This window comes from Lithobates pipiens, unplaced genomic scaffold, assembly GCF_037356315.1.
Source record: "Lithobates pipiens isolate NorthernLeopardFrog02 unplaced genomic scaffold, aLitPip1_a1.2 Scaffold_23, whole genome shotgun sequence".
NCBI lineage: Eukaryota > Metazoa > Chordata > Amphibia > Anura > Ranidae > Lithobates > Lithobates pipiens.
The window spans coordinates 27,008,464-27,032,739 of record NW_027507785.1 but is presented as its reverse complement, the minus strand read 5'-3'; the positions used below and the strand labels follow the sequence as shown (position 1 = coordinate 27,032,739).

The window sequence follows — 24,276 nt, the reverse complement described above, 5'->3', positions numbered from 1 at the left end:
GTACTGTATCAAACTCTCTAAAACATACGCGCTGCTGGTTGCACCCTTGGAGGACTTTAGGTTGCCCTATTTTAGGGGGTGGGAGAGAAATTTGGATCAAACCTTTACGGAAGAGCAGCGTACTAATATATAATACACAATACATTTGAGTCGTCAATCTGCATAAGAATGTAGGAGACAAATTTTAAGATTTTATCTTGGTGGTATCGCACCACGACATTTCTAAATAGATGCTACCCGGAGGTATCGGACAATTACTGGTGCTGCGGGGGGGGGAGGGGACGTTAATGCATATTTCCTGGTCCTGCCCTAAAATAGAGAACTTTTGGAAGAAAGTGCTGGGTATTGCTTAAAAATTTAGCGATCAGGAGATTCCGAGGATCCATCTTCCTATTACAAGATACTTATTAAAATTAACCCTTTCATGACTAAGCCTATTTTTGGAATTTGGTGTTTACAAGTTAAAATCCATATTTTTTGCTAGAAAATTACTTGGAACCCCCAAACATTATATATATTTTTTTAGCAGAGGCTCTAGAGAATAAAACGGCGATTGTTGCAATATTTTATGTCACACGGTATTTGCGCAGTGGTGTTTTAAACGCAACTTTTTGGGAAAAGGGACACTTTCATGAATAAAAAAAAAACAAAACAGTAAAATTAGCCCAATTTTTTTGCGTAATGTGAAAGATAATGTTACGCCGAGTAAATAGATACCAAACATGTCACACTTTTATAATTGCGCGCACTTGTAGATTGACGACAAAGTACGGTACCTAAAAATCTCAATAGGCAACGCTTGAAAAAATTTTTACGGTTACCAGGTTAGGGTTACAGAGGAGGTCTAGTGCTAGAATTATTGCTCTCGCTCTGACGATCGCGGCGATACCTCACATGTGTGATTTGAACACCGTTTACATACGCGGGCACGACTTCCGTATGCGTTTTCTTTGCTTCGCGAGCTCGCGGGGACGGCGGGCGCTTTGAAAATGTTTTTTTTATTTATTTTAAAATGACTAAATTGTTTTTAAAAAATAAATAAAAATTTGATCACTTTTATTGCTGTCACAAGGAATGTAAACATCCCTTGTGACAGTAATAGGTGGTGACAGGTACTCTTTATGGAGGGATCGGGGGTCTAAAAGACCCCCCACCCCTCCTTTACACTTCAATGTATTCAGATCGCCGAAAACGGCGATTCTGAATACCGGATATTTTTTTTAAACCGGCGCCATTGGCAGCCGAGTAAACGGGAAGTGACGTCATGACGTCGCTTCCGTGTTTACGATGAGGAGACTGGAACGAAGCCGATTACGGCTTCGTTCCAGTTCCTCCCCAGCAGCCAGAGCCGACGGATCGCTAATCGGTGCTCCCGATCGAGCGGGAGCACCGGTAACAGCGGCGAGAGGCGGCGGGAGGGGGGGACGTCCCCTCCCGCTCCTCCGGCATAACAGCCGAGCGGCTTTTAGCCGCATCGGTTGTTATGGCTGGAAAGCCAATCGCCCGCTGTAAAAAACGGTACCGGGATGATGCCTGCAGGTGCGGGCATCATCCCGGTATACCCCCCTGGAAGCCGAGTACGCAGATCTGCGTACGCTCGGCGGGAAGGGGTTAAGAAACAAAAAAAATCCCATGTACATAAGTATTCACAGCCTTTGCTCAATACTTTACTGAAGCCCCTTTGGCATCAATTACAGCCTCAAGTCTTTTTGAGTATGATGCTACAAGCTTAGCACACCTATTTTGGGCAGTTTCTTCCATTCTTCTTTGTAGGACCTCTCAAGCTCCATCAGGTTGGGTGAGGAGCGTCAGTGCACAACTATTTTCAGCTCTCTCCAGGGATGTTCAATTGGGTTCAAGTCTGGGCTCTGGCTGGGCCACTCTAGGACATTCCCAGAGTTGTCCCGTAGCCACTCCTTTGTTACCTTGTCTGTGTACTTAGGGTTGTTGCCCTGTTGGAAATGAACCTTCACCCCAGTCTGGAGGTCCAGAGCGCTCTGGAGCAGGTTTTTATCAAGATTGTCTCTGTACATTGTTGCATTCATCTTTCCCTCGATCCTGACTAGTCTCTGAGTTCCTGCCGCTGAAAAACATCCCCACAGCATGATGATGCCTCCACCATGCTTCACTGTAGGAATGGTATTGGCCAGGTGTTGATCGGCGCCTGGTTCCTCTAGACATGGCACTTGCCATTCAGGCCAAAGATTTTAATCTTTGTTTCATCAGACCAGAGAATTTTGTTTCTCATGGTCTGAGAGTCCTTCAGGTGCCTTTTGGCAAACTCCAGGCAGGCTGTCATGTGCTTTTTACTGAGGAGAGGCTTCCGTCTGGCCACTCTACTATACAGGCCTGATTTGTGGAGTGCTGCCGAGATGATTGTTCTACTGTAAGGTTCTCCTCTCTCCACAGAGAAATGCTAGAGCTCTGTCAGAGGGACCATCGGGTTCTTGGTCACCTCCCTGACTGAGGCCCTTCTCCACCGATTGCTCATGTTTTGAAACATGGTGGTGGCAGCATCATGTTGTGGGGATGCTTTTCTTCAGCAGGGCATAGAAAGAGAACACCCAACCACAGGAACAGGGAAGCTGGTCAGAGTTGATGGGAAGATGGTTGAAGCCAAATACAGGGCAATCTTAGAAGAAAACCTGTTTTGCCGTGTACACACGATTGGAAATTTGGCCAGCAAAAGACCGATGAGAGAGCTTTTCACAGCGTTCTTGACGGTTGGAATTTGATGTGACCGTGTGTAGGCAACACAAGCTTGAGCAGAATTCCGTCAGAAAAAACATCCAAGGCTTTTCCGAGGAGAATTCCGGCATTAGAGTCTACAAAAGAGTTGAGACTGGGGAAGAGATTCACCTTCCAGCAGGACAACGACCCTAAACATACAGCCAGAGCTACAATGGAATGGTTTAGATCAAGGGTCTCCAAACTTCCAAACAAGGGGCCAGTTTATGGTCCTTTAAATTTTAGGGGAGCCATACTGTTGCCAGGGGGAGTATAAAATGTCTTGCTGTCAATGGGAGTACACAGTGTCTTCTCTTCGGTATAAGGGGGGGAATAGCGTTCTATCATTGGTGTCAGAGGGTGGAATAGTGCCCCATTATTGCTGTCAATGGGAGTAATAGTGGCCCATCTTTGGTGTTCATGGGAGGAATAGTGTCCCATCATTGGTGTTAATGGGAGAAATAGTGCCCCATTATTGGTGTCAGTTGGGAGGAATAGTGTCCCATAATTGCAGTCAATGGGAGGAATTGTGCCCCATCCTTGGTGTCAGTGGGAGGAATAGTGTCCCATCATTCGTGTCAGTGGGAGGAAAAGTGCAATAGGTAATTATTCCTCCCACTGACACCAATGATGAGGCACTTTTCCTCCCACTGACACCAATGAACTATACTCCACTGTTACTGGCAGTGGGGTGAATAATGACCCAAGGGCCGAATAAAAACAAGGAAAGGGCTGCTTCTGGCCCCCGGGCCACAGTTTGGAGACCACTGGTTTAGATCAAAGCATATTCATGTGTTAGAATGGCCCAGTCAAAGTCCAGATCTATATCCAATTGAGAATCTGTGGCAAGACTTGAAAATTGCTGTTCAGACGCTCTCCATCCAATCCGACAGAGCTTGAGATATTTTGCAAAGAAGAATGGGCAAAAATGTCCCTCTAGATGTGCAAAGCTGGTAGAGACATCCCCAAAAAGACTTGCAGCTGTAATTGCAGAGAAAGGCGGTTCTAAAAAGTATTGACTCCAGGGGGCGCCATACAAATGTACCCCACACACTTTTCACATATTTATTTGTAAAACATTTTGAAGACAATTTATCATTTTACTTCCACTTCACAATTATGTGCCACTTCATGATGGTCTATCACAGTGATGGTGAACCTCGGCACCCCAGATGTTTTGGAACTACATTTCCCATGATGCTCTTACACTCTGCAGTGTAGTTGAGCCTCATGGGAAATGTAGTTCCAAAACATCTGGGGTGCCAAAGTTCTCCATCACTGGTCTATTGCATCAAATCCCAATAAAATACATTTACGTGTTTGGGTGGAACATTTTCGAGGGGTGTGAATACTTTTTCAAGGCACTGTATACTGGTAGAGCCACATGGGCCCCAGAAACAACATATATAGAGGGTCATCATTGGCTGATATTGCAGTTCTGTTCAGAAGGACACTTTTGGTATAAGTAGGGATTCCTGGAGTCCTTCTCTAATTTCTCATACCTTTTTTTGTTTTTTTCTTTGCAGTGGGGTTGTGATCTACAGACGGAGCATGAAAAATATTTGGTCAGCTATTGCGGGGACGTCCCGGTATTTGTCGTCAACTATCCATATGACCTCAAACCGTTCTACACTCGTGACAATGAGGACGGCCCTCAGCGCACTGTAAGTAGGGATCTGCTTGTGATTGGATGAGTCACATTCCGGCACTTTAGTATGTATTTTGCTGAAAGCAGAGGCCCTATAAATAAAATGGTGGCAGTTTTGTACATCACATGATAATTGTGCTACTGCTTATCTAATTTTAAAGTGGTTGTAAACCCTTCCATATACCCAATGAAGTGACTGGCCTCAGGTCATACACAGAGATGAAACAAATCCTCCTGCATGTTGTACCTGTTTATCTGTTGCCTTCTTCTCTTCTCTACAGCTGTTCAAAGTCCAGAATTTATAAAGCTTGACTGAGCTGTCAGGAAAAAAGGGGGAGAGCTGAAATTACACTCCGCAGAGCTCGGTGATCAGTAGACATGTGCAATTCGTTCAGTTCCGAATTCGTTTAATGAATTTTGACAGATTTGTTACTTCCGAAATTTCCGAATTTTTCAATTTTCGAATTTCCGAATTTTACATTTCCAAAAATTAGAAATTTCGGAAATTGGAAAATTCAGAATTTTGGAAATTTTGAAAATTCTAAAATCCGAAAATAAGAATGAAAATCTTAAAAAAAATTCAAAAGAATGAAATTCAAAAAATTCAAAAACCCAAAAATCTGAAATAACTAAGAATAAATTGTAGGTACTGTAATTTCCTTTTCAAAGTTGGCTGTTGGTGAACATAACGAGTGTGAATTTTTCCGAAGTTACGAATTATCTGAAATAACGAATGCCATATCTAAAAGAATGGAATGTAATGATCTAATTATAATAATAAAACCTTTTTATTATTATTATTAATTTGTTCCATTCCATTTGTTTAAATGCGGCATTCGTTATTTCAGATAATTCGTAACTTCAGATAAATTTGTATTTGTTATTTATTAATAAATTAGTTATTTGTTAATAAATTTGTATTGTCACAAACAGCCACATTTGAAAGAAAATATATAATTTTATATATATATATATATATATATATATATATATATATATATATATATATATATATATATATAAAAAATATATATATATAAAATATATTATTTATTTATTTATTTTTTTCCAAATTGTTGCTCTTTATTTGTTTATAGCGTGCAAAAAAAAAAAAAATGCAGAGGTGATCAAATACCACCAAAAGAAAGCTCTATTTGTGGGGGGGGGGGGGGGGGGGACATAAATTTTGTTTAGGTACAGTGTCGCACGACCGCGCAATAGTCAGTTAAAGCCACGCAGTGCCGAATCGCAAAAAATGGCCTGGCCATTAAGGGGGACAAATCTTCCGGTCCTTAACTTAGTTAAAGTAGAACTTTAGACAGAAATGAAGTCCTGCTAGATGACTTCAAGTAGCCTCTTTTGCAGGTATAGCGATGTAAAACAATAAAAATAAGTGTCTATACTGTTTATAATCCAGTAATTATTATTATTATTATACAGGATTTATATAGCGCCAACAGTTTTTGCAGCGCTTTACAATATAAAAGGGAGACAATACAGTTATAATACAATAAAAAACAAGAGGATTAAGAGGGCCCTGCTCAGAAGAGCTTACAATCTAATAGGGTGGGGCAGGTGATACAAAAGGTTATAACTGTGGGGAATGAGCTGATGGAAGTGGTAGAAGATTAGTTGGAGACGTGATAGGCTTTCCTGAAGAGATGAGTTTTCAGGGATGGCCTGAAGGTAGCAAGAGTAGGGGATAGCCGAACTGGTGGAGGTAGGGAGTTCCAGAGGATGGGAGAGGCTCTGGAAAAATCCTGGAGACGAGCATGGGAGGAGGAGACGGGAGAGTTTGAGAGTAGGAGGCCTTGAGAAGAGAGTAAATACACAGGTCTCACCCTGCTCTGCTCATGCTCAGTCGCACTCCATTCTTAGGCACTGCTGAATTTGTAGAGGCTGATTTGCTGACACAGCCTTAAAGCCTAATTAAACCCTCCTCTCTATTACAGCCATGGAAGCTGCTTCTGTTTGATCTGCAGCTGCTGTGGTGCGGCACATGTGATCAGTTATGACACCAGCCATTTGATGGTTTGACAGCTTGGTTGAGTATATAAGCAAATGTGACCGTTAGCATTCCAGGACTGCAACTGTTTTTTGAAACCGTTAAATCAATGGTTTTAGTTCCACTTTATGATTTACTGCTGTTCAGGAGCTCTGGCCTTCAGTAAAATGGCTGCCTCCTGCAAGAAGAAAGAGAGGTGATGCTGGAGGCATATTACAGCGCATGCCAATTCCAGTAGCATAATTATTAAAGCGGCATTCCAGTCATTTATACGTTTTAGTAAAGGTCAGCAGCTGCAAAAAGCATACCTTCTGACTTTTTTATTTTTTATTAAACAGACACTCACCTGTCCCACGGTCCAGTGATGTGGGCTCACGAAGCCTTCGCATCTCTTCCTCTCCGTGGAGCTGGCATCACTAGTGTGGGCACCCGGCTGTGACGGCTTGCAGCTTCAAAGCCGGGTGTGCACTGCACATGCGTGAGTCACGCTGCGCTCTCTTAGTGGCCGGGCGATCTTATTGGACCCTTGAGTGACGTGTCCCAGAAGATTGCAGAGGGGGGAGAGGAGTTGCAGTGGGAGCTGGGTACCTGTCAAAATTAGGAACCCCCCCCCCATCCCCCTCAAAAAATAGCATGCCAAATGTGGCATGTAAGAGGCCACTTTTGGGTGGAATGTATGGTCCTTGCTAAAGAACATTATTTTTTTATAAAGTTGTTATGGGTAAAGTTCCACTTTTTAATGTGACCCACAAAACAAAAAAAGAATAAACAAAACATAATGAAAAAAGTTTAATTATTAATGGTTAAAGCAGAACTAGACTGAAACAAGCAAACAAAACAACATAATAAAAAAAAGTTTAATTATTAATGCTTAAAGCGGAACTAAACTCAAACAAACAAGTGTTTCCTATTGAAGGGACTTCCCCCTCCCGCTTACACAAACACAAATGAATTCCTTTCTAATTTCCTGCTTTCTGTGCTGAAAGACGGCACTTCCAGGTCGCCGGGCCCCGCTGCCTCCTGGGATTGCTGCGTCCGGGCCCCTCATCATTTGACACTTCCAGGAGTGTCGGATTCCTGTACTCACTATGGTAGTATTCTCTGATCTCAGTCCTAAGGGGGCAGGAGGGTGAAATCGCAGTGTGCAGCGGGGGGCGCTAGTACCCCAACACTCCCTAAAGGGGTTGGAGGAAGCTGCAGCGGGTAGGCAGGAGACATGGACTGCTGCCAAGGTAAGTATGCTATCTCTTCTCTTGCAGGGAACTTTTTTTTCTTTTTCTTTTATGTTTAAGGCCCCTTTCACACTGAGGTGCTTGTAGGCTGCCAGTAAAACACTGACGACTTTTGAAGAGCTTTTTAGACGCTTTTGTAGCACTTTCCATTCATTTCAATGGAGAGGGGCTTTCTTTCACCACCCTGCCAGCGCACTGCCCCGGTGTGAAAGCATTCATAGGTTTTCCTGAGCTTTTCAGGTGCTTTTTTTTTTTTTTTCGCGTGAAAGAGGTCCAACCCTCTCCTGCCCGCCATATAGTAAATAGACGGCAGGATCCCCTCTCGTTCTAGGACAGCGTCATATGACCTTGTCCCAGTGTCACCACTCTTTCACACCCACGGTGATGGCGTTTTCACGGCGTGACCCCTCTGTGTGTCTAATCACGGCCGATCACATGTAAACATGGAAGTGCTGTTTATTGGCTCTCCTTGCCTCACAATGACTGTGTGTGGAGAGGAGAGCCGATCAGTGGCATCTCCTCACAGAGGAAACCTGTACAGATAATCAGGGCACTGATCATCACTGCCTTGATGATCAGTGCTGCCCCAGCAGTGCCTATCAGTTATGCCAGTCAGTGATGCCTTTCAGTGCCTGCCCATCAGAGTTTCCTATCAGTGCCGCCTATCCATGCCGCCTATCAGTGTTCATCATTGCGACATACTAGTGCCTCCTCATCGTGACAATAATCATTGCCCATTATTGATGTCGGTCAGTGCCGCCTATCATTGACCATCAGTGCCACCTTTCAGTGCCCATCAGTGCCACCTATCATTGCCCATAAGTGCCGCCTATCAGTGCTCATCAGTTCCACCTATCAGTGCGGCATATTAGTGCCTCCTCATCAGTGACACCAATCGATGCCCATCAGTGATGCCAGTCAGGGCCACCCATCAGTGCCCCCTAAGCGTGCCCCTATCATTGCCCGTAAGTGCCACCTTTCAGTGCCGCATATGCATGCCGCCTATCTTTGCCCATAAGTGCTGCCTATCAGTGCTCATCAGTTCCACCTATCAGTGCCCATCAGTGCAGCATATTAGTGTCTCCTCAGTGACACCAATCAGTGCCACCTATCAGTGCCCGTAAGTGCCACCTTTCAGTGCCCATCAGTTCCGCATATGCATGCCGCCTATCTTTTCCCATAAGTGCTCTCAGTGCTCATCAGTTCCACCTATCAGTGCCCATAAGTGCCACCTATCCATGTCCATCAATGTCCCCTATACATGCCACCTATCATTGCCCATAAGTGTCACCTTTCAGTGCCGCCTACCATTGCCCATAAGTGCCGCCAATCAGTGCCACCTACCATTGCCCATAAGTGCCGCCAATCAGTGCCACCTACCATTGCCCATAAGTGCCGCCCATTAGTGCAGCATATTGGTGCCTCCTCATCAGTGCCGCCTAATCCGTGCCTATCAGTCAATAAAAAAGTGAAAGAGAAAAATTACTTATTTACAAAATTTACTGACAAACTAAGAAACCTTTTTTTTTTTTTTCGAGGATAAAAAAAAAACAGCAGTGATTTAAAGAGGAAGTAAACCCTGATGGGTTTACTTCCTCTTTTTTTCCCTGCAAAGGTAAAGCATAATGGACTACTATGCATCGCATAGTAGCTCATTATGTGTCACTTACCTGACACAGGAGCCAGCGAAGTCGCCGCTGATCCCTGTAGTCCGCCGCGTCCATCTTGCTGGTGGCGTCTCGCAGCTCCGCCGCTGTCATACGGCGAGGCCGCGATGACGTCACTCCCGCGCATGCGCACGGGAGTCGACAAATTTGGCAAATCCATTCTTGGACTTGCCGCATTTAGTGCGCATGCGCGCCGCTGTCTACGGCGCATGCGCCGTAGACAGCGGTGCCCATTTTCGGGCAAATATCTCCTAAACCATATAGGTTTAGGAGATATTACTTGGACCTACAGGTAAGCCTTAATCTAGGCTTACCTGTAGGTCAAAGTTGTTTGGAAGGGTTTACTTCCATTTTAAGCTCTATTTGTGCAAACAAAAAAAAAAATAGATAAAAATCTCATCTCATATGGGTACCGTGTTGCATGACAGCGCCGAAAGCTGAAAATTAGCCTGGGCAAGGAAGGGGGTGAAAGTGCCCGGTATTGCAGCGGTTAAAAAAAAAAAAAAAACATGAAGAGATTGTTTTTAAAGTTGGATTTCTCCTTTAACTCATGGGCTGTACATTTTGGTGCCAAGAATTTCATCGCTCTGCCACCACCTACTGTGAAAGCCCCGGAACAGATGTGTTAATTTCTATTAATAATGGTCGGTCGGGTTTTCATTTCTTTGACTCCACACAATTTTCCAACAAGGAGATCACATGACAGATGTCACTGATTAATACGTCTCTCTAATGAATGAAACGTGATGCTTTGCTGCATCATGGAAATCCGATGTGTCGTTGGGCTTTATTAAATGACATGTAAAACCAAAACCCTCTTCCCTGTGTCATGTCTGACACACAGACATCTGAAAAACATTTTTCATATAAAAAAAAAATCACATCACTTTTCATTAGACGATATACCGGAGCAAAAGCGGCAGTTGGCTTAGGAGCTGCGCTAATCTCTTTTTAGCTTGTGGAGCTTCCGGACAATTATTGGATGGGGAAAGGGGTAGATATTTGGCAGCATTAAACCCAAAACCAAAAATGTAACCTATTGCAGCTTACCAATCATTAGATGTGGTGGCTGCATTTGTTTTCTTTTTTTGAAGTGTACTAAACCCAGGGCCCTGCATTCACTATATCTGGTCTCCCACAGTATACAGAACATGGAAATGCAGTAGTTTCAGCCAAGGTTTTTTTTAATTTTTATTTTTTTGCAGTAGGAGGATGCAGTTCCGGCACCTCCAGCCAAGGCCGGGACAAGTGGTGGGCAGGAGGGGAAGCTGCCCTGGGCACTGCGGTATCATGTGAGGTTGAGGGGGCAGCACATAGAAAATTTGAACAGAGGGGATTTTTGTTGGAAGGAGAATGTTTGGGGGGGGGGGCAGCAGAGGGGGTAAGTAGTGTTCTAGGAAGGGAAATTTGGTGGGTTGTAATTTAGGAGGCTTTGCGTTGGTTTGAAGTGGGGAGAAGATGTGTACTAGGAGGGGGAAATTTTAGGGGTAGAGTAGTTGTGCTAGGAGGATTTCAAATTTTTTTTAATTTGGGGGCTGAAGGGGCAGATATTTTGTGGGGGGGGGGGGGGTTTCAACAGGGGGGTGGATTTGTATTGGGAGGAGGGGGATTTAGCGGGTAAGCATGCAGATTAGTGCTCCATTTTTTTTTGGGGGTGGGGGGGATTCTTGCTGACACACAATGCTCATACACACTGGGGGGGGTTGAGTATGGCATGTTCGCCCTGGGCTCTAGATGACCATTTCCCGGCACTGCCTCCAGCACACAATGTATTCAATGGCAAGGGGTACTACTAGAGTGTGCTATTGATGCTGGGGGGGGGGGGGGCGACTATTGTTAGGGGGGTCTAGTGTTGCTGGGGAAGTTTATTGTTGCTGGTGGAGAATCTACTGTTGCTGGAGGGGGGAGACCATTGTTGCTGGGAGGAGTCTACTGTTGAGGGAGGGGTCTATTTTTACTGGCTGCTTGGAGTTCTATTGTTGCTGCGGAGGGGATGTTATTTGTGGTGGCTCTATTGTTGCTGGAGGGATCATTTGTAGCTGGGGGGGGTCTATTGTTGGCAGGGGATTTATTGTATTGCTTTTCTTGTTATCAGTGTCAAATTCCATACAAATTACTTGGTTCTGTATTCATTAAAATGGGTGGTACTGGGAGGTGGGTAGGGGGTGGACCCAAGGGGCGGTACTAGGAGTTGGGTAGTGAGTGGACCCAAGGGGCAGTACTAGGAGTTGGGGAGGGAGTGGACCCAAGGGGCAGTATTAGGAGTTGGGGAGGGAGTGGACCCAAGGGGCGGTACTGGGAGATGGGTAGGGGGTGGACCCAAGAGGTGGTACTGGAATTGGGTAGGGGGTGGACCAAAGAGGTGGTACTGGGAGATGGGTAGGGGGTGGAACCAAGGGGCGGTACTAGGAATTAGGTAGGGGGTGGAACCAAGGGGCGGTACTGGGAGATGGGTAGGGGGTGGAACCAAGGGGCGGTACTGGGAGATGGGTAGGGGGTGGAACCAAGGGGCGGTGCTTTAAGATGGGTAGGTAGGAGTATTTTCTTGAGAGAATTTGCAGTTCAAATCAATTTCACTTTTGATTTCACCTAGATTTGCATTTATTTCTCTCTTATTTTTTTTATTTTTTTTTGTGATTTACTTTTAGTGATTGTTCAGCTTTTTAATTAGACCAAAGGAGCTTTTTACAGGGAATGCATAATTCTTTTGTATTTGCATGCCAGGTGACTATGACATAATAGATATTCATATTATGTAGTCCTTTATGCTGACAGTAGGTGGCACTGTAGTCTCCTTTTCACGTCTCTGCCATGATTTCTTTGCATCTGCCACAAAAAATAAAAATACATGTTGGGTCGTTTTACATGAAACATCACAGCAGCGACTACTCTCTTAAGTCCCCCCCTTGTCATGTCTCGCATGTCATCAAAGAACCAAAAAGGCACTTGTTAGCATTGTTCACACCTTTAAGCGCCACCTGCTGGCTCAAAAGAAGAATACAAAATAATATGCAAATTAAATACATTTGCGCTCATAAATTTACAGAATGTATGACTTCTTGGCCATTTTTCAGAGAATATGAAGAACACAAGAACTTTTCTTTCACTCATGGTTAGTGTTTGGCTGAAGCCATTTATTATCAATCACCTGTGTTTACTCTTTTTAAATCACGATGACAACAGAAACTACCCAAATGACCCTGATCAAAAGTTTACATACTCCAGTTCTTAATACCGTGTATTGCCCCCTTTAACATCAATGACATCTTGAAGTCTTTTGTGGTATTTGTGGATGAGGCTCTTTATCTTCTCAGATGGTAAAGGTGCCCATTCCTCTTGGCAAAAGCCTCCAGTTCCTGTAAATTCTTGCATGAACGTCACATTTGAGATCTCCCCAGAGTGGCTCAATGATATTGAGGTCAGGAGACTGAGAGGCCACTCCAGAACCTTCACTTTATTCTGCTGTAGCCAATGACAGGTGGACTTGGCCTTGTGTTTTGGATCCTTGTCATGTTGGAATGTCCAAGTACGTCCCATGCGCAGCTTCCTGGCTGATGAATGCAAATGTTCCTCCAATATATTTTGATAACATACTGCATTCATCTTGCCATCAATTCTGACCAGATTTCCTGTGCCTTTGTAGCTCACACATCCCCAAAACATCAGTGATCCACCTCCGTGTTTCACAGTAGGAATGGTGTACCTTTCATCATAGGCCTTGTTGACTCCTCTCCAAATGTAGTGTTTATGGTTGTGGCCAGAAACCTCAATTTTGGTCTCATCAATCCTAATGACTTTGTGCCAGAAGGTTTGAGGCTGGTCTCTGTGCTGTTTGGCGTATTGTAAGCGGGATACTTTGTGGCATTTGTGTAGTAATTACTTTCTTCTGGCGACTCGACCATGCAGCTCATCTTTCTTCAAATACCTCCTTATTGTGCATCTTGAAACAGCCACACCACATGTTTTCAGCGAGTTCTGTATCACACCTGAAGTTATTTGTGGGGTTTTCTTTTCATCCCAAACAATTTTCCTGGTAGTTGTGGCTGAAATTTTAGTTGGTCTACCTGGCCGTGGTTTGGTTTCAACAGAACCCCTCATTTTCCACTTCTTGATTAGAGTTTAAACACTGCTGCTTGCCATTCTCAATTCCTTGGATGTCTTTTTATATCCCTTTCCTGTTTTATACAGTTCAACTACCTTTTCCAGCAGATCCTTTGACAATTCTTTGGCTTTCCCCATGACTCAGAATCCAGAAACGTCAGTGCAGCACTGGATGAAAGATGCAAGGGTCTGTCAGGGGTCCAGAAACTCATTGACCTTTTATACACACACACTAATTACAAGCAAACTGATCACAGGTGAGGATAGTTACCTTTAATAGCCATTCAAAGCCCTTTGTGTCAACTTGTGTGCATCTTATCAGGCTAAAATCACCAGGGTATGTAAACTTTTGATCAGGGTCATTTGGGTAGTTTTTGTTGTGATTATGATTTAAAAAGAGTAAACACAGTTGATTAGTGTTTGGCTGAAGCCAATTATTATCAATCATGAGTGAAAGAAACGTTTTTGTGTTACCATTCATATTCTCTGAAAATGGCCAAGAAATCATAAATTCTACCAGGGTATGTAAACTTATGAGCACAATTGTAATTTAATGTGGAATTCCAGGCTCTAACGAGCACCCTGAGAAAAGGTAAGTATAAGCATCTTCCTTGTAGAGGGTAGTTGGCGTAGGTGTTAGAAGGGGGGTGGAAGCAGTTTTAAGCTTAGTTAGTGCCTGGAATTCCACATTGAATGATTTTGTTTGGATATTTTTTAGCATTCTTCTTTTGAGCCAGCAGGTGGCGCTTAAAGGTCTGAACAATGCTAACAAGAGCCTTGTTTGCTTCTTTGATGTAAAGTCTTTTGTCTATAGAGCTCAATAACTCAAACTGAAACGTACAGGCACACAGGAAGTAGTCAGAAAAAAACAGCCTTAAAGCGGGAAACATTAGCTGTACTGTCTCTTTAGCTAACCCTCTGGGAAACCTTTGTCATGTTGTTAACTAATTGTTTAATATTAAATATTGTACAGAAATAAAAAAGTTTAAAAACATACAGTGCCTTGAAATAGTATTCACACCCTTTGAAATTTTCCACATTTTGTCATTTTACAACCAAAAACGTAAATGTGTTTTATTGGGATTTTATGTGATAGTGAAAGTGGCACATAATTGTGAAGTGGAAGGAAAAATGATAAATGGTTTTCAATTTTTTTTTTACAAATAAATATGTGAAAAGTGTATTCAGCCCCCTTTTCTCTGATACCCCTAACTAAAATCTAGTGGAACCAATTGCCTTCAGAAGTCATCTAATAAGTAAATAGAGTCCACCGGTGTGTAATTTAATCTCCGTATAAATACAGCTGTTCTGTGAAGCCCTCAGAGGTTTTTAGAGAACCTTGGTGAACAAACAGCATCATGAAGGCCAGGGAACACACCAGACAGGTCAGGGATAAAGTTGTGGAGAAGTTTAAAGCAGGGTTAGGTTATTAAAAAAAAAACAATATATCCCAAGCTTTGAACATCTCACGGAGCTCTGTTCAATCCATCATCCGAAAATGGAAAGAGTATGACACAACTGCAAACCTACCAAGACATGGCCGTCCACCTAAACTGACCGGCCGGGCAAGGAGAGCATTCATCAGAGAAGCAGCCAAGGTAACTCTGGAGGAGCTGCAGAGATCCACAGCTCAGGTGGGAGAATCTGTCCACAGGACAACTATTAGTCGTCTCTCCACAAATCTGACCTTTATGGAAGTGACAAGAAGAAAGACATTGGTGAAAGAAAGTCATAAGAAGTCCCGTTTGCAGTTTGTGAGAAGCAATGTGGGGGACGCAGCAAACATGTGGAAGAAGGTGATCTGGTCAGATGAGACCAAAATGTAACTTTTTGGCCTAAAAGCAAAACGCTATGTGTGGTCGGAAAACCAACACTGCACATCACCCTGAACACACCATCCCCACCGTGAGACATGGTGGTGGCAGCATCATGTTGTGGGGATGCTTTTCTTCAGCAGGGACAGGGAAGCTGGTCAGAATTGATGGGAAGATGGATGGAGCCAAATAAAGGGCAATCTTAGAAGAAAATCTGTTAGAGTCGGCAAAAGACTTGAGACTGGGATGGAGGTTCACCTTCCAGCAGGACAACGACCCTAAACATACAGCCAGAGCTACAATGGAATGGTTTAGATCAAAGCATATTCATGTGTTAGAATGGCCCAGTCACAGTCCAGACCTAAATCCAATTGAGAATCTGTGACAAGACCTGAAAATTGCTGTTCACAGACGCTCTCCATCCAATCTGACAGAGCTTGAGATATTTTACAAAGAAGAATGGGCAAAAATGTCCCTCTCTAGATGTGCAAAGCTGGTAGAGACACCCCCAAAAAGACTTGCAGCTGTAATTGCAGTCAAAGGAGGTTCTACAAAGTATTGACTCCGGGGGGCGCCATACAAATGTACCCCCCACACTTTTCACTGATTTATTTGTAAAAGACTTTGAAAACCATTTATAATTTTCCTTCCACTTCACAATTATGTGCCACTTTGTGTTGGTCTATCACATAAAATCCCAATAAAATACATTTATGTTTTTGGTTGTAACATGACAAAATGTGGAGCATTTCAAGCGGTGTGAATACTTTTTCAAATCACTGTATATAAGCTTAAAGCCCAAGTCTATTTTTTTTTAAATACAGTAGTTGCCCAGCAATTTAAAAAAATATAACGTTTTGTAGAGTGCCGCGCAAACTGTTGGCACTATATAAATTCTGTATAATAATGGTAATAAAATGCAGCTCTTGCTGGAATCCTGGCATTTATCCCTGCTTTGTGATCCAGCATTGCTCCTCGTTATGGGTATGGCTAACTTCTCCTAAGAGCCACCCTGCTGCTTGCATCAGGGCTGAAGGGACTTGATGCTTTCAGGAAGCTATGTAGAATTTCTCGGTGGCCCCTCCCACCAGCCGTGATCTGCCTGCATTGCATAGAGAAATACAGAGACCCAGTGATGACATCACCGGGTCCAAAACAAAGGCGTGTAATGAAAACGGCAATTTTTTAAAAAAATATGTTGGCATGATCGTGTTGATGAAGGTGGAGGGGGGAGGAGGAACCAGCAAAGGTAAAATATAAGCAGATTAACCACTTCCCATCCAAGCCAATTCTCACATTTTCTCTCCTATATGTAAAATTCATCATTTTTTTTGATAAAAAAATTATATAGAACCCCCAAACATTATATATATATATATATATATATATATATATATAAATATATATATATATATATATACACACATACACACACACACATATACAATTTTTTTATGTGTGTGTGTGTGTATATATATATATATATATATATATATATATATATATATATATATATATATATTTATTATAAAAAAAAAATTTTTTTTTTTTTTAGCAAAGAGCCTAGAGAATACAATAGCAGTTGTTGCACCTTTTTTATCTTGCACGGTATTTATGCAGCAATTTTTCGAACGTGTTTTTTTGGGGGGGAAAAAAAAATTTGAATTCTTTAAAAAAAAAAAAATAATAATAAAGTTAGCCCAATTATTTTGCAAAATGTGAAAGATGAAGTTACGCCGAGTAAATAGATACCCTTACACGTCATGCTTCAAAATTGCACACGCTCATGGAATGGCGCCAAACTTCGGTATGTAAAAATCCCCATAGACGATGCTTTAAAATTTTTTTACTGGTTTCAAGTTACAGAGGAGGTCTAGGGCTAGAATTATTGGTCTCACTCTAACGTTCGCGGCGATACCTCACGTGTGGTTTGAATACTGTTTCCATGTGTGGGCGGGACTTGCGTATGCGTTCGCTTCTGCGTGCGAGTGCATGGGGACAGGGGCACTTTACTTAATTTTACTTTTTTTAGTTTGACACTTTAAATAAAGAAATATTTTTTCCTGATTACTTTTATTCCTATTACAAGGAATGTAAACCCTTGTAATAGGAATATGGCATGACAGGTCCTCTTTTTATAGTGAGATATGGAGGTCAATAAGACCCCGCATCTCACCACTAGGCTGGGAAGCCTCAAATCAAAAAATAAAAAATTAATGATCTTAGCTTCCCAGCCGAGGCGCCGTCATTCGTTGGAATGCAGAGGCCAGGCGTGACGTCACAACATCGCGCCCGGCCTCCGAACGATCATAGAGACTCTGACAACCATCTGGTCCCTTGGAAATCTCTATGCTCATCATCCGCGGCTGGCAGATCTGTTCTCCGACTCACCGGTGAGTCGGTAGAAGCAATGGAGGAAAGGAGGGGGGCGTCTACTCTCGCCGCCCGTAAGAACGATCAAGCGGCGGAACAGCCGCTATGATCGTTCTTACGGTGTAGGCCAGTGATGGCGAACTTTGGCATCCCAGATGTTTTGGAACTACGTTTCCCATGATGCTCCACTACACTACAGAGTGCATGAGCATCATGGGAAATGTAGTTCCAAAACATCTGTGGTGCCAAGGTTTGCCATCACTGGTGTAGGGAATCGCCGGCACTAAAAGATGATGCCTGTAGTTGCACCCATCATTCAGATATACCCCCGCAAAGTCAAGGACGTCCCTGGGCATACCTTAAGCGGGACGTGGTTAAATGATACGGACGCTTTGATAGGGCGGCTGTAGCTGGGCGATGGTGATTGAGCCGCTGCCCAGTTTCGTTGTGTCTGCGCTTCTTTCCTGCGTTGGCACGTTTGTGCTTCTAATTACCACAAACACTTAACCAGAGCGACCATAACTAAAGCTTCAAGTCTGCAGGAACGATCGCTCACGCTTCCCTCCAGGCAGTTTCCACGATCTATTTTAGGATGTGCCTTTTAACACTGAAAGATGAAAGTTAATGACAGAAACTTGAGCAGGTTACACAAGCGTGTGGGTTTAACCTACTTCTATGTGAACTCTGACTTCCCCAAGGGTGCAGCACAGACCAGTCCCGGCTTTAAAGGGGCACTCCACCCAACAGTGAGGGATGCCTGCCGACAGCTCTGACCCTGCAAGGTTCTGGGTGTTCCCACTACCCTTCCACTATATAACAGACTGAGTGGGAGCCCTATATATGGCTGTGCCCAGACCCGGAGGATGACACAGTGGGGGGGGGGACCCAGCGGATGACACAGCGGGTGGGGGGGGCGGCAGGTGACACAGCAGGGGGGACCCGCCGGAGGATGACACAGCGGGGGGGGGGGGGGGGACCCGGAGGATAAAACAAATCAAGACACAGAGAGCCAGGGAGGACGCAGGGGGACCCGGAGGAGGACAAGGGGAGCAAAGAGGACAGCCTGGGGTGATTGGTGCGGCCGTATGGGTGGGGGGGGTCAAGTTACAAGCACTGATCTCCCTGACAGCTGCAGGAGGGAAGGAGGAGAAGTGGCTATCAGGGCCCCCGCACCGATCACCCCTGAGGCTGCCTAAGGCCGCGTACACACGGGCGGATTGTCTGTCCAACTTAGTCCGCTGAACCGTGTTTCAGCGGACAATCCGCTCGTGTGTGGGCTTCAGCTGACTTTTTCAGCGGACAGTCTGACGAACAAAGTCTTATGGAATTTCCGTAATTTTGCCAGTTCAAACTTGGTTTTGTCCGTCCAAACTTGGTTTCAGCGGACAGTCCGCTCGTGAGTAGGCAAGTTGGACGGACTAAGTATGGCGCATGCTCAGAAAGGATTTACACGGCCGAAGGTTGCATTGCAGTGTATTGGACGTCGTTTTTCTAGTCCTGTCGTACGTGCTGTACACGTCATCGCGCACGCTTTCAGCGGACTGTCTGCTCATCGTGTGTGGTCAAGTCCGTTCATTCAAATTTTGAACGGACTGTCTGTCGGATTGTCTGACGAACTTAGTTGGGCAGACAATCCGCCCGTGTGTAAGCGGCCTGTCCGGTCAAGCATCGGAGCATTAATCACGCAAATGCTTGGTATCGATGCCGATGCTAGTATCGGTGCAACCCTAACAGCTCTGGTTTAGCACTGATCACTGTATTGGTGTCACTGGTCCCCAAAATGTGTCACTTAGTGTACAGTTTCGTCCGCCACAATATCGCAGTCCCACTGATTGCCACCATTACTAGTAAAAAGAAATAAAAATTCCATAAATCTGTCCCATAGGCCCCTTTCACACGGGGCAGATCTGTTTTCACAGACTACTTTTTTGTTCTGGAACAAACTGGAACTAAAAGCACTGGTGTGAACTGGGCCATTAAAAACCATATACCCTACTTTCCATGCATTTTTGATGCAGAAAAAAAAACGCACTGGACTGCATGTGGTGGGAACTGGCCTTATAGCAAAAAAAATAAGATTTTTTTTTTTTTTTTTTTCAAAATGGTCGCTCTTTTTTTGTTTATAGCGCAAAAAATAAAAAACGCAGAGGTGATCAAATACCACCAAAAGAAAGTTCTATTTGTAGGAAAAAAAAGGACATACATTTTATTTGTGTACAGCGTCGCATGACCGCGCAATTGTCACTTAAAGTAACGCAGTGCCGTATCCCAAAAAAATGGCTTGGTTATGAAGGGCGGGGGGTGGGGGGGGGGTGAACCTTCTGGAGGGGAAATAGTTAAAGGTGAAAACCCTCTCATATACCCAGTGAAGTGACTTGGGCTCAGGTGATACGCAGAGGAGAAACAAATCCTCCCACATAATTTGTATCTGTTTATCTGCAGTCTTCTTTTCACTACAGCTGTTCAAAGTCCAGAATTTATACAGCTTGTCTGAGCTTTCAGAAAGCAGGGGACTGGGAGCTGAGAATACTGTGAGGAGAGCTAATTAAAGTGAAGGGACCCCCCCCCCCCTTTTCTGCACACAGGAACAGAGCTGAGGCTGTCAATCACAGGCTGTGTACTGGAGCTCCCTCCACCATCACCTTTTCTTCTCTCGGGTGTCAGAAGTGACTCATGCTGATAGCAGAGGAAGGAAGCAGCAGACAGAAATGACACTTATTGCTCTGAATTGCGACAAGTATACACTAAACAAGTATATGCTTTGTTCAGATTTCATGTCTGAGGATTACAACTCGGTCCGGCATGCAATACGTAAACGGTGATCGCACCGTGCATGTGAGGTATCTCCATGAACGTTACAGCGAGAGCGATCGATTGTGCTAGCACCAGACCGCCTGTACTCTAATAATCTCCATAGACCACTTTTTTAAAAGCCTTTACAAGTTATCAGGTTAAATACTGTCGTTTGATGCCTAATGCGCAATTTTAAAGAGTGACATGTTGGGTATCGCTTTTATTTAACCCTTTAAGTCCCATCTAGAAGGATGTAAAGTGTTTGGTGTATGGCAGGGATCTGCAAATAGCGGACCTCCAACTGTTGCAAAACTACAAGTCCCATCATGCCTCTGCCTCTGGGTGTCATGCTTGTGGCTGTCAGAGTCTTGCAATGCTTCATGGGGCTTGTAGTTCTGCAACAGCTGGAGGTCCGCTAATTGCATGTCCCTGGTGTATGGAATCCTCTTTCTTCATGTATAAGATGTTCTGGTTCTGTGTTCTCCTCCAGGTGTCCGCGGTGGATCTGCTGGTTCCGGGGATCGGGGAGCTGTTCGGAGGAAGTCTGAGAGAGGAGAGACTTCACATACTGGAGTCACGTCTAGACAGGTGAACTGGAGCTTCAGAATGCTTATGTATAGAGACCCGGCCTTCTGCGATTTTATCGCCATTCTTCGTCTAGATACAAGGCCCTGTCACACCCAAGGTGTAGATTTCCTCTCCACTTCCTGGTCTGATCCTAATCGCCTTCCCAGGAAGTTACAGTGTAAATAAAGGCAAAACGTTCTTTCAGCTGTCAGCGGGAAATTCCCCCACTGACAGCTGATATGTAAATGATCAGTTAAGGTTTGGGGCTGCCACGTCCTTAAAGTGGAGGTTAAAAACTTACCTGAAACCGCTGTTGCTAGGCAGTCTTCCTAATCTGCCTCTTCCTATGCCGCGGTGCTTCCTCCTCTTCGGTGAGCGGCACCGATGCCTTATGGGACATGTGTGTGTCCCAGAAAACAATGGGGCCATTCACAAATCGCTGCGTGACTCACGCATGCGCAGTAGGAGATGGGCAGTGAAGCCGCAAGGCTACACTGCCTGTTTTCCCTTCGTTAAGATGGAGGTGCCGGCAGCCGATCCGATGGACGGATAGGCCTCGGAGCGGCCGACATCGTGGGCTCGCTGGACAGGTAAGTGTCCTTATTAAAAGTCAGCAGCTACAGTGTACCTTTAAATTGGTTGTATACCCTTTTTTGAAATTTTTACTTACAGGTAAGCCTATAATAATGCCTATCATAAGGCTCACCTGTAGGTAAAATGAATATGCGCTGCTGACGTCAGCGGCTGCATGCAGGGTGAATATCTCCTACACCGTACAGGTTTAGGAGATATTCACCCTGCATGCAGGCGCTGACGTCAGCAGCGCATGCGCAGTGAAGGTCCACCATATCTTGCCGGAACTGAGGACTCCCATGCGGGGGAGTGACGTCATCGTGGCTCCAGCGCTTTGAGAGGCCAGAGCCGCGATGATGTCACTTCCGCGAACCCGGAAGAAACGCTGAGGGGAAAATGTCAGCTCCCTCAGCGTTGATGGAGGTGCGATGTGGGGACCTCCATTCTGAGTTTTTTTTTATAATGAGCTACTATACGATGCATACTAGCTCATTGTGCCTTTGCCTTACAGGGTTTTTTTTTGGGGGGGGGGGGGGTCTGGGGGTATACAACCGCTTTAACAACCAGTGACTCATTCAGTTGTCAGTGGGCTTCCCCTGTTGACAGCTGAAGTGTAAACAGTTGGAGTTGTCAAAAAAAATAAGCAGCCAGGCAATGTTTATCAACAACATTGCTCAGCTGCTGAAACGGATGAAAAGAAACATTGTATCTTTTATGTATCTTTGTTTCTTCAGCTACAGATCAAAGGGATGAACTTCCATCTGCAGAAGAAGTCAGTTTAATCACTTGCCTTCCAGGCACTAACATCCCCCTTCCTGCCCAGGGCATTTTTCAGCTTTCAGCACTGTTGCACTTTGAATGACAATTGCGCCTATCATCATGCTACACTGTACCCAAACAATTTTTTTTATATAATTTTCTTCACACAAATAGAGCTTTCTTTTGGTGGTATTTAATCATTGCTGGGTTTTAAATTTTTTATAAAAAAAAAAGACCAAAAATTTGGGGAAAAAAAGTTTTTTTTACTTTTTTTCTGTCAGTAAATTCTGTAACTAAGTAATTTTTCACCTTCGCTGATGTGCGCTGATGAGGCAGCACCGATGGGTACTGATAAGCTGAACTGGTGGGCACTGATGAGGTGGCACTAATATGCCGCACTGGTGGGCACTGATAGGCAGCACTGGTGGGCACGGATAGGCGGTACAGATGGGCACTGATGGGCGACACTGATGGGCATTGATGGACAGCAGTGATGGGCATTGATGGGGCAGCACTGACTGGTGTGGCTAATGGTCACTGATTTGTGGCAGTGGTGGGCACTGTATGCTGGCATTAGTGGGCACTGTATTGTTACACTATATTTCTTTATTGTAATCGGGTCATTGATCAGTGCCCTGATTACATCCCTAGATGTCCCCCTGTGAAGAGATGCCGCTGATCGTCTCTCCTCTCCTCACACTCTGTCAGTGTGAGGCGAGGAGAGCCGATTACCGGCATCTCTATGTTTACATGTGACCGGCTGTGATTGGACACAGCTGATCACATGGTTAAAGAGCCACGGATGCAGCTCTTTACACAGATCGGGGTCGCGCCGTGTCCTAGCAACACGCCGTGGCCGTGGGCGCGCAAGACCGGCTGTCATATGACTGCGTCCCAGAACAGGAGCCGCACCGCTATATAAAATGTTTGGGGGTTCTAAGTATTTTCTAGCAAAAAATAAACTGATTTTAACTTGTAAACAACAAGTGTCAGAAATAGGCCTGGTCCTTAAAGCTTGAGTTCCACCCAAAAATGGGGCTTCCACTTTAAGGGAAGGTGACCACCTGACATGCCACATTTTGGCATGTCATTTTTTTGGGGGGGGGGGGGGGGGCAGATACTCTCTTTTTAGGGGCACCCAGCTCCCACTTCCCCTCAGTGTGCCGCGGCACCGGAAGGGAAATCACCTCTCCTCCCTCCCTCTTGTCAATCTTTGGGACACGTGACAGGTCGCAGATGATTGCCAGGCCAGTCACGGCGGCTCGCACATGCGCAGTGCGTGCTCGGCTGTGAAGCCACAGCCGGGCGCCCACAGTGACGATGTAGGTACCGCAGAGACGAGTGGGGCTTCGATACCCCCGCATCGCTGGACCCTGGGACAGGAAAGTGTCCAAATATTAAAAGTCAGCAGCCGCAGTATTTTAAGCTTCTGAATTTAATTTTTATTTTTTTTTTGGGGGGGGGTATTAAGCGGAGCTCCGCTTTAAGTGGTTAAATGATGAAACGGAAACACGCAAACGCTGCCTGCCAAATGTGACCCATTCAAGCGGATAGGGGCATTGCCACAGTCACGTGGTGGTGCGGCCTTTTAAGGGTTAAAATAGGTGCAAAGAGGTGTCATGTCACCTCCTCAACACCCATCAAACCCCCCCCATTAAGCGATCCACCACAGATCGCTCTTCAGAGGGCTAATAAATGCTGTGCCCTCATCTCACAGGTCAAATTGTAGATCTTCCCCCCGATTGCACACCTCTATGGCTCTGATTCCAGACACAAGTTTTCTCATAAAGTGTCCCTGGAAGTGTGTGTGCGCGCACAGGGCCCGTCAGCTGGTCCCCTAATGGAATCCTCCTGCATGGCGCACACAGCGCATGTGACGCTCATCAGCTGCCTCTGATTTGGGAAGCTAATAAACGTATATTAAATGAATGGAAGAGGAGATAAATATAGCACAGAAAGCCACTTCATGGCAGCACAGTCTTCCTGCAGATGAGAGGAACCGTCCGGCCCAGATGTA

General features: G+C 44.7%; 1 protein-coding gene across 1 annotated transcript in view; it reads left to right on the top strand.

The window, feature by feature from the left end:
- The window catches only part of NARS2 (asparaginyl-tRNA synthetase 2, mitochondrial), a 103,353-nt gene that overhangs the window by 62,137 nt on the left and 16,940 nt on the right, over positions 1–24,276 (top strand). Inside the window, exons 12-13 of the mRNA XM_077451380.1 lie at positions 4,254–4,391; positions 20,851–20,948. Coding sequence (XP_077307506.1) covers positions 4,254–4,391; positions 20,851–20,948 — 236 coding nt within the window. The remainder of the gene's footprint in view (positions 1–4,253; positions 4,392–20,850; positions 20,949–24,276) is intronic.